At 34.7% G+C, this 10,863-nt stretch overlaps 1 protein-coding gene across 1 annotated transcript; it reads left to right on the forward strand.

The window, feature by feature from the left end:
• Window positions 1-3,450: 3,450 nt before the first annotated feature.
• On the forward strand, window positions 3,451-10,863 carry LOC127101182 (uncharacterized). Its single transcript, XM_051038526.1, has 7 exons — window positions 3,451-3,815; window positions 4,032-4,122; window positions 4,574-4,689; window positions 4,826-4,885; window positions 4,961-5,026; window positions 10,332-10,537; window positions 10,625-10,863. Exons 1-6 carry the CDS (start codon window positions 3,759-3,761, stop codon window positions 10,527-10,529), a joined length of 588 nt encoding a protein of 195 aa, XP_050894483.1. The 5' UTR covers window positions 3,451-3,758; the 3' UTR covers window positions 10,530-10,537; window positions 10,625-10,863.

Here is a 10,863-nt window from a genome sequence, read left to right on the forward strand (position 1 = left end):
TGACTTAAGCAATTGAAAAGCAAAAACAATACTAACTTCTAATAAACTAACATTTGACTAACTTTTAGTTTCAAGCCATTTACTTTATGCCATTTAAATTCAAGTCATTTATCATTTGCCATTATACATATTATATAACTTGTTTATTTTAATGTCATTTTCTCTTTGCTCACTTGAGCCATGTATTGTGATTGTATATATTTGTTTGTGTATTTTGTTTGTATTTGTGGTATTTTGACCTTAATGTACATAATAACAACAAAAAGCTCTAAAAAATATTTGTGTGGACTGTTGGGTTTGATCTGAGACTTGGACTTAGAATTAGGCAACAATCCCTATGCAAAAGGACTTGGCCAATGCCAACTTTTCTGAAACCAAGTGCCTGTGAATTGAATTTCCATCTGATGCAAGTGTTGAGATCCATCTGAGTTCATCTGCTACATGGTCTTGATGAAGTTGTTACTTTGAACCTGTGTCTAATGCCTTATTCTGAGCCATTTAAGGAGTATGTCATCTGATGCATGGGAGATTATGAAAACAACTATGGAGTTGGTTGCTTGGATGTGGCTATCTTTATTTGATGCCTTGCTCTTCATCTTGCTATGTGTGTATTGTTATTGCTTGATTCTAAAGTCCAAGGGAAAATTGGGTGTCTATATGACATTCTTGTCTATTAGATTGCATCCCATTGGTCAGATCTTTTCAACTCTTAACTTTTAAATTTTTGCTTAGGATTAGTCTCTTCATCTCCTTCCACTTCTTCAATTTCAAATCTCTATCTCCTTTTAAAATCTTCTTTGCTTGTGATTTCTAAGCTTAGACTCTTTATTGCAAATTAGAAATCCTGACCTTATGCCATTGCATTTTTAAACTCTTTTCTTAAATCAAACTTGTAAATGAATCTAACCATATTGGCCTAAAAAATTCAAAAGACAAAAAGTACTAACACTCATTCAAAACTTTTTTAGGCCCTTTGTGTCTCTTTTTAAATTTAATTTTGTTTAAAAGCAATTCACTAACTTTGAAATTGATACCACAAACTACGAGGTTTTTATCCCTCATTTTTATGTTGGTACGTAGGCACAAGTCCGAAGGTCTTGTCAAACACAAAAATATAATCAATAAATTCTTTTCTCATCCCCACACTCTATTTATTGCAAACATCTTTTATATCAAAAACACATACACACATAGAAAAAGACTCCCTATGAGTACCTAAGACACTTTGGGTGATAATACCTTCCATATGTGTAACCAATCCCCTTACCTGTAATCTTCGGCATTTTATTAGTTTTGATTTAAAAACTTCTTATCTTTGGGTTTTGTTCGTACTTTTACCTTTTCCTTTGGAAACAATAAAAGCGCGGTGGCGACTTTGATTTTATTGACGTTAAGTTTATCCATAGCTTAATGATCATGAATTTACCGCTACAACCTCTTTTAACTAACTTGCAAATTTGAAGTTATTTTGATATTTGGGGCTCATAGAGGATCATGTATGCATAAGATGATATGTCATGAAGTATCCCTTGAAATATTTGACCAATTGTTGGAGAAACTTGCCGAGGAAGTCACACAAGATACCCAGATGAATTAGGGCTTCCAAGGCAAACAAGCTTCGAACTCTTGATGAATTCTTGATCAAATTGACAAATAAAGAACACGGGGATCCATATATGATGATTAAAACCATTGTGAATCTTTCCTTGATTGATCCCTTGCATCGAGGGTCTCAAACCCTAGATATGAGCTTGATATGACACAGATGGATGCACACACTACCTACAAAAGAAATGAAAGTACACTAGACATATTTTTGGTATTTTGGTTAGTAAACAAAGAAAAATAAAGTATGATACAATCAAATGTGCTTGGTAATCTCTCCCAATGCAAGCCCAATGAATGTGGGGTGAGGAAGATACCAAGATGTGATCCCAAAGTCAATGCAAATGATTGAGATAGCATGAGGTATCTTAGGGTCAAAATTAGGGTCTTACACGATGCAAGTGGTGTTAATGATATTACTGAAGCAGTTGTCCTAACATGCATTGACGCAAGTGCATCTTCAACCATCGATCTGACTGGTTATTCTACTACATTCTGGGGATTATTTTATGCACTAGTGTTATCTATTGAAGGACGCGTCATTTTTGGTAAAGACTTTTCATTTCTTAAACACATACAAACTATCCAGAATAATTCATGAACACAAAAATAAGTTTATAAAGGAAACTTATGAGTTTCTATAACAGACAAGAGTTTAGCACATGTCCCACTGGGCGTGCCAATTTATTTACTGTGAAATTTGGTAAACAACCACTAGTCTCTTATTAAAGGTTACTTACAGTATCAACTAGAGAATCCTAGGACATAGTGCTAAAGACTTTGATTTATAGTTTTAGTGGAAATGAAATTGATTTCGACTTGGTTGAAATAGTTGTGAAAAGGTATGGAAACGTGATTTTCAACAATAATAAAAAGCATATATTTTGTAAGAGAAAGGTAAAGTAAAAGTGCAGTTAAAGACAATATGAAGGTAATTGGGCAATAAATCATAAACTGGAATAAAACTTTGCATTTAAATAAAAGATGGTGTTTTAGGATTCATACATTCTCTCAGTGAACTTTTTTCTCTAATGTTGATACTTTGAGTATTTGTGAGATTTTGTAATGAAATCAAATGAACACTCTGAATCCTAACATTAGAATCCCTATTTATGCAAGTGTAAAATAACTACTTCCTAACGTTCATTTCTCCAGACTTCGCCACGTAGACTCTTGCATGCACTTTGCCCCTGAATTCTCTCCACGTGTCCTTCAGGATGAGACTGAGAAGCAGTTATTTATTTTGAAATAAACGGCTCTCGTGTCTGAATAACTGCTGATTCGACGCACTTCCTTGATGATATCGAAAATACCGTCATCGAAATGTCTTCCAAAAACATTCATTTTTCTTGAAAAAATACTAAGTCTCAATCTCTTCTGCCCTTGAGACTTCGACAATATACACGTCAGCAAAACATCTAATTTCCGTCAACTTTCTATGATCTGTAACTTGTGCTGAATTTCTTAATCCTTGTCGAAAAACCCAACTAACAATATGACAAAGACAACTTCAACACTAATGGGATGACACTCACAATCGAATATATTAAAAAAGAATTTCTTTAAGACTCTAAAAAAACTACAAAGATATGTAACCGAGTATTCTTTGATACTTTATGATCCTGAAATATTTCAAGAATAAAATAAGATTTAACACTCGCATAATCGTAATCTATTTTGACCATTCCGGTCCCTTTTTTTCACTACCACCCCTAAAATTGGTAATTTAAGTTGTCAAAATAACTTTTTAAAAGCTTAAATTTAAAAATTCTTAATTTTGTAATAACAAAATGTGATTAGCTGTTATTATAAAATCATTGTTCATGTCCTTTAACCATTTATTTCATAACAAACAAATGTTTGAATAATCAGTGTTTACAAAATATAGTATTATTTTCTCTAACTAAAATGTTTTAAAAATCCAAAAGGTGAAAGATTCCCATTCTGTTTAAGCTAGTATCATAATAACAAGGTGCTTAGAATTCATTTTTCCAAATCAAACGCAACAGGGAAGGTTGAAGGAAACGCAATTCAATTCTATTCAATCCCCCTTTCCTTCCCTTCCCTTTGCATTTCGAAATCCAAAAACCTGTTTTTCGGTTTCCAAGAATCGTATATTCAATCAAGCAACGATTTTCTTTGATTTTGATCGAATGGGTCAAGCTTTTCGCAAGCTTTTCGATACCTTCTTCGGCAATACCGAGATGCGGGTAACCCCTCTCTTCCTTTTCAATCTCACTTTTTTTTTTGAATTTTTTTATAAATTATGAACATAAGAACAATAAATGTCTTTTTTCCCCGTAATAATGATGATTTTATGCTTGATTATTAACTTGTACCTATGATTAGCAGATTTTAATTTTTCCCAAATTGTTAATATAGTTCTAGGTTTGTTTTATTTAATATTTCAATTTGATGTGGTTCAGGTTGTCATGCTTGGTCTTGATGCCGCTGGAAAAACAACTATACTCTACAAACTTCACATTGGAGAAGTTTTATCCACCGTTCCTACAATTGGTTGGTTTTATTAAACTCATTGTTTCCTTTGTTAAAATTTCTTAATGATACATATTCTCATTTTGCAGCTACTTGTTAATTAATGCTAATTAAGTTGTTTTTGGCAGTTATAGTGGAAGATTTATTAGCTTATTCTTGTTGGTTATCTACTTGGTTGTTGTTTCTTTGTGTGTTGTGAATATGTTTGTGAGTTGAGTTGTTTTATTATCCTCTTGACGTGTGATGTTGACATGTTATGATACCGGATTTCTTTTTGACGGAGTTGGTTTTCGTTTGCATGATGGAATAGAGATTCTGGCTTCTGTAACTAGTTGTACTGAAAATATCTGTGGCTGGTCTGTGTGAATTGAATGGATGCAAATGCGTATGACATTTTGGTTAAGCGAATGAGAATTAGAATTGGAAATAGCCCATGCGTTTCTTGAGGCTTATCAGTGTGTATGCATTGTAGGTTTCAATGTAGAGAAGGTTCAGTATAAGAATGTTATTTTCACCGTTTGGGATGTTGGAGGCCAAGAGAAATTGAGGGCACTCTGGAGGCATTATTTTAACAACACAGATGGTCTGGTAAGCATTAATTTCTGTGTAAGTTGGTTGGTTAAATTTTCCTTTTGCTACAAGTATTCATATTTTCCAAAGGGCTGAAAAGACAGGATACGGGTCTAATGAATCAAGGTTGATACATATCTGCATTTTTATGTAGATCTATGTTGTTGATAGTCTGGACCGCGAGAGAATTGGGAAAGCAAAGCAAGAATTTCAGGTGATGAAGTAAAACTTATTGCACACACCATGTTATTCCCAACAGACTTTGAACGTATCTATGGATTACTTGCAGAATATTATAAATGACCCATTTATGCTCAACAGTGTCATCTTGGTGTTAGCCAACAAACAGGACCTGGTATGTGTATCTTCTTGACATGTGTTCTACTTCTTCTTTCTGAATGACTTGTAAAGATGAACTCAAGGCCTAAATATGTGAACTGGTTGACATTTTTTAATACTATCAGAGTTAGGACAATGTGCTATAATTAATGCATATACCAATGCCAACATTGCAAATAAGGCAGGTTTTATATCAGGCATTCAAATAGTTGCAATGTTTGGAATTTTGTTGAAAGGTTTAGGATTTCTTTCCCCATATAATGCTTGTTGGCATAAAAAGAATTCTGCACCTTTTGCTCATGCATTTGTATCTAAAGAGATATTTGTATTTTTCCTAAATTTCAATGTTTATCTGAAGAAATCTTTGTATTTTTTTCTTCTAAATTTCAATGTTTATCTAAAGAAATCTTTGTATTTTTTTCCTGTATTTCAATTTTTCCCTCCAACAGTTTTCTGCTTTCTCTTTTACCACATCTGTGTAATTTGGCCAGTACCCCCTTTGTCTTACTATAAGTGTCTCATTTGAGTTGTGCACTGTTCTTAAAAAATAGTAGCTTGGTTGATTTCAATAATTAAATAACTCTCATTTATTAAAATACCCTTATTAATAATAGTTAGTGGAGTAGTTAAGCGAATTGAGATACAATAAATAAGGAATTAGTGGAGTAGGGAGTACTAAATAGCACAATTCTTTTTCCCTGCCAATAGCTGATAGGTAGCTTGGATCATAAGAGAAATATGAAACTGAGTTAGCTTGACAAATCTATATCTACACCAACTGTGTTATTCCTATAACTGGTCCTCCGTGTGATCATTCTGACTCAATTCTGATCTTGCTGTAGCATCTATATTGATTTATTTTTTTGCTTTCTTTCTGTTGTTTAAAAGTTACAAGAAAATAAGCTTGCTTTAGGACATTCCAACCTGAGTGTGATTTCTTTAAATCTCGAGGTAGGTTAGTGAATACCAAGTGTAATTTTTTCAAATTTCTTGTGTCCTAAAGTTATTGAATATCGGCCATGGCGGATATAGTGGCGGTTTTGGGCTTGCTGCATTGGTAAATATCTGTCAATATTGTGAGTTTTTGGCCCTGCGCCACAAAGCAGACGGAATGGTGGGATTTTGACTCTCCGCCATTAATAGGACCCATTAAGACCCATTAAGAGAAAGACCCAAATAGAGAGAGGGAGAGTGCTGAGCTGGCAAGTTAGTTAGAGATAGTGGAGTGAGTATATGGGGTGTGTGGGAGGGAAAGATGAAGAGGATTCAGTATCATTTTGTACTAGAACCTTAGGGTTGGGAAAAGTGGGAATTTCTTCTTCCTTTGAGGAGTTTTGCTATGAAATTATAGGGAATTTATTCTCTGCAATAATTTTTTTTTTATCATTAATAATACATTTCTCTTATCTATTGAATTGGGTTACTAACAATTGGGCCGACTTGCTGGATTATCGACTGAGCCAGTGTTCGAGAAGGAAGAATCAGATTCATACAATTGGTTTGTGAATGAAAGACTGCCAGAATTTGTGGGTGAAGACGACTTTGGATGGATCAGCAAAGCAGAACTGTTTTTCAGGAGCAGAAAATCCATTCGACTGATAAAGTGCAGCGCGCTTCATGAGAATGGAGGGTGTTGCTTTGTTATGGTTTCAGTCTTGGTGTCAAGACAGCTTTGATGCCAGCTGGACATCATTTTCCATAGTTTTGATGAGAAGAATTGGGGCTCGGATGAAGAAAACCATGCCGGATGATTTGTTATTTAATTTAAGGGAGCTAGCTTACATTTCTGAAATTCAAGAATAACACATATTCCGAGGACAAAGCAAACTCATTAAGAATATATGTGCATGGTTTATCCAAGGGTTAAAAACCACTAGGTTTGCCTAGTGGTTTCAAGTATGGAAAATATGTCATAAGAATGGGAGTTATTCATTGGTTAAAAACCAAGAGGCTGCTAGCACTGTCATAATGGGAATAATAGTACAATATTCCTCACACGGGAAATTAAAGTATTTGATTTGTATGTGGGGATTTTACCTAGTTCTGTTAATTGCTTGGTTGAGATGGGTGGAAAAAGCTCTCAAAAAGAGAAGATAATAGAAAAAGGATAGTACATTCCATTACTTTTGCAGCTATAAGTGATGGAAATAACTTCTCAGCCTTTGATTTAGCTATTGGGATTGGTTCTTCTAGGGATTAGTTCTTCTAAAGCCAAATGAGGATTAGCAAGCTTATACTATTCGTTAAAACTATAATTGATGGACCAGAAAGATGGGAAAGAAGTGCATGTGGGTGCTGTGAAAACTTCTGTTGGCAAGGATGAATTTTTGGCAACAGTTTTAGTTGACAGGGAATACCTGGAAGTAGAAATCACGTCTGATTGTGCTTCCCTTTGAGCATTTGCTTTTGATGCATGTTCAGGGGATTAATGTGAAATTTAAAGTTTATGCATTTGACATGAATGTTATTGCAATTGTTAACATATATTCCAAGTGTTGCAATTGGGGTCTTGTTTTGGAACTTTTCAATACAAGGGAAGGATGGAACTTGTATATATGATAAAATACAAGGGAAGGATGGAACTTGATCACTTTCAACTATGTGATTGTCAATTTCAATTTGAAGGCACAGAGTGAGGGAGTTTTTGGTGTGTATCAGTGGAAGGAAAGTGAAGCCTTACCAATTTGGAACTCCCTGATCAATTGATTTAGACAACCAGGGATCCATGTGGAAGATTTGGACTGCATTAAGAAAATGAGATTATTAGTGTGGCTGCAGTTGGAAATTCTTGCTAGCTTTTTATTAGTGTCCACTGGTGTTGCAAAATGGAAAATATATACATTAGTTTGCATTGGAATCTTTAGTGGATGGAAAGGAAACGATATGTTGGCAACTGGTTTGGTTGAGATGTATGTGAAATTTGTGCATGCTTTTGGGAATGTGGGATCTTTGTCCAATATTTTCCTAAATCGAATGGCCTTGATTTTTGGAATGTTGTGATCGGAGATAGGGAAGAAATGGAGACTGAGTTTGCTTTTCAAATGATTTCTTGGAATTCATCAATTTTGATTAGACAATGGGACCCAAGGAAGTCCAATATTCCTATGGTAGTTATTCGCTTTTTAAATATTGTTGGAGAAATTCTCCCTCAATCTATGGTTTGCATAATTTGGTACATGACAGTGAAGATTTGGTCTTCAATCATTTGGGTGCGACTTAAGTTGGTATACCATAGAGGGAAGTTTTGTTCCTTAAGCTTCTGGGTGCAATTGATGTCTGGTCTCGATGTCTTCAATGTCTCGATTGCTATTTGTAAGCAAACTCAAATAGCAAACTGAAGTGTCTCCTAGCAACAAAAAGAGTAATAAAAACCACTTTCAAATTTGAGGACGAAGTTCTTTATAAGAGGGTGGCATTAATAGGACTCATTAAGAGAAAAACCCAAATAGAGAAAGGGAATGTTGAGCTAGCAAGTTAGTTATAGATAGTGGAATGAGTTACACGTGAGAGGGAGTATATGGTGTGTGAGAGGGAAAGATGGATGAGATTCAATATTATTTTGTACTAGAATCTTAGGGTTGAGCAAAGGGAGAATTTCTTCTTCCTTTGAGGAGTTTGCTTTGGGATTATCAACTATCCAACCAAGCCTTATCCCACTAAATGGGATTGGTTACTTGGATCAAATTCCGTCATAATGTTCTATCCAAAATCATGTTTCTATCCAATTCGTTAGTCTCGAGATCTTAATAGTTTCTCTTATAGTTTTTTTAGGCTTTCCTCTATCTCTTGTTATTTGATTTCTCTCCATCTGATCTATCCTCATTACAATAAAATCTACATGTTTTCTCTCTATATGTCCAAATCACCTAAGCTTATTTTCTACCATCTTTTCAACCATAGGTGGTACCCCGAAACTCTCTAATATTGTCATTTCTAATCGTATCTCGTTTAGTCTCACTATACGTCCAATGCAACATCCTCGTCTCTGCTACACTTACTTTCTTCTCATGTTAACTTTTAACTGCCAAACATTTTATCTCATACAACATCATAGATCTTACTGCTGTCCGATAAAATTTTCCCTTCAAGATATTTAAACCGCGTGACTTGTGGGATGATATAGTCTCTAACTTTCACTTCTAGGTTAGAAACACTTCTCCTTTTGCTGAGCTTATATTCCATATACTCCATCTTACTTCTGCTTAGGCAAGTAGGACTATATTATCTGCAAAAAACATACATCTCGGTGCTAGTTCTTGGATGTGTTTTGTGAGTACATTCAAAGTTAAAGTAAAAAGATAGGGACTTAGGGTTGAACCTTGGTGCAATCCTATTGTAATGGGGAAACCGTCCGTCTCTCCACCTTGTGTCCACACACTAGTCGATACCCCTTCATACATATCTTAGATAGCTCTAATATAGACAATTCTAATCTCTTTCTTCTCTAGGACTTTCCATAAAATCTCTTTAGGCACTCTATCATACGCATTCTCCAAGTCAGTGAAAATTAAGTGCAAGTCTTGTTGGTCCATCTGATACTGTCCCATCACATGTCGTAGTAGATAGATCGCTTCCATGATTAACCTTCCAGACATAAAATCAATTTGATTCTCAATAACTTGAGTCTCTTTTCTTAATATCCGTTCAATCACTTTTTCCTATAATTTTATGGTATAACTTATAAGTTTAATCCCCCTATAATAGGGAGTTTATTCTCTGGGATTATTGAGAGTTTATTCTCTGGGATTATTGAGAGTTTATTCTCTAATAGTTTCTTATATCATTAATAATACTTTTCTCTTTTCTCTTGAGTTGGGTTTCTAACCGCCATGGGCCACCATCTTCCATTAACAACACATAGTGTAGCTTAACATTTTTTAAAAATCAAGGCACATAGAACGTTGTAAAACCAAAACTGTTTTCTATTTTCTTGTTAGCATTTTCTATTGATGAACTTTGTTTTCTTCTTGTCTATCTAAAATTCTGCTTGACTACTAATTTTTTTGATACTAGTGAGACTTTTAGTTTTGGTTTTTCACATTTTGGTGGAATTTGTGATTTTTGAATTGCACATAGTTTACAACTTGACTTCTGCTTGCTATCTTCTCTGCGTGAGCATGACTGATACTGTTTCTGTTCCCAATGTGTCAAGTTTCATAAATGGAACTTCTAACTGTCAAAAAAACACCTGCGCTTTTGTAGGATTATTGATATCCTTGTATTTCTAGCGGTTCACTCCTCTTGAACAAACTACTTTGGGGCAAAGTTTTGCCTTATTTTAAAGCCTAGTTATAATAAAATGTTATCCTTTTCTTTTCCAGAGAGGAGCGATGACGGCAAGAGAAGTATGTGATGGATTAGGTCTCTTTGAGCTCAAGAATAGAAAATGGCACATACAAAGCACTTGCGCACTCAAGGGCGATGGCCTTTATGAGGGTTTGGACTGGTTGTCCTCAACACTAAAGGAGATGAGAGCTGCTGGATACTCTTCATTAGGACTAGGAACTTCATCTTTCTAGTTTTCCGGGTTTGAATATCTTCATCTCTCAATCATGAGTTATATATCTATTTATCATGTCATTACATTTTAATGTATATTTTTATTCTCTTGCAGGTATTTTGGCTTTGTGATTTTGTGATTGGTGAATGCGTAACCGTGACTTTGGGTTTCATCTGAGCGATGAAGAATGTAGTTAATTCGGGTTTCAGGGTACATAAAGATATGTGACTTGCTATGATTATAGAAGTTTGTACATGTCAAATGATTAACTAAATTCTGTTACTATATTGATCCCCACGTTAAGTGCATGAATATTGGATACAAAGTTGGATACCGGCCGGACCAGTTGCTTA

This window comes from Lathyrus oleraceus, chromosome 7 (genome assembly GCF_024323335.1).
Source record: "Lathyrus oleraceus cultivar Zhongwan6 chromosome 7, CAAS_Psat_ZW6_1.0, whole genome shotgun sequence".
In the NCBI taxonomy this organism is placed as follows: domain Eukaryota; kingdom Viridiplantae; phylum Streptophyta; class Magnoliopsida; order Fabales; family Fabaceae; genus Lathyrus; species Lathyrus oleraceus.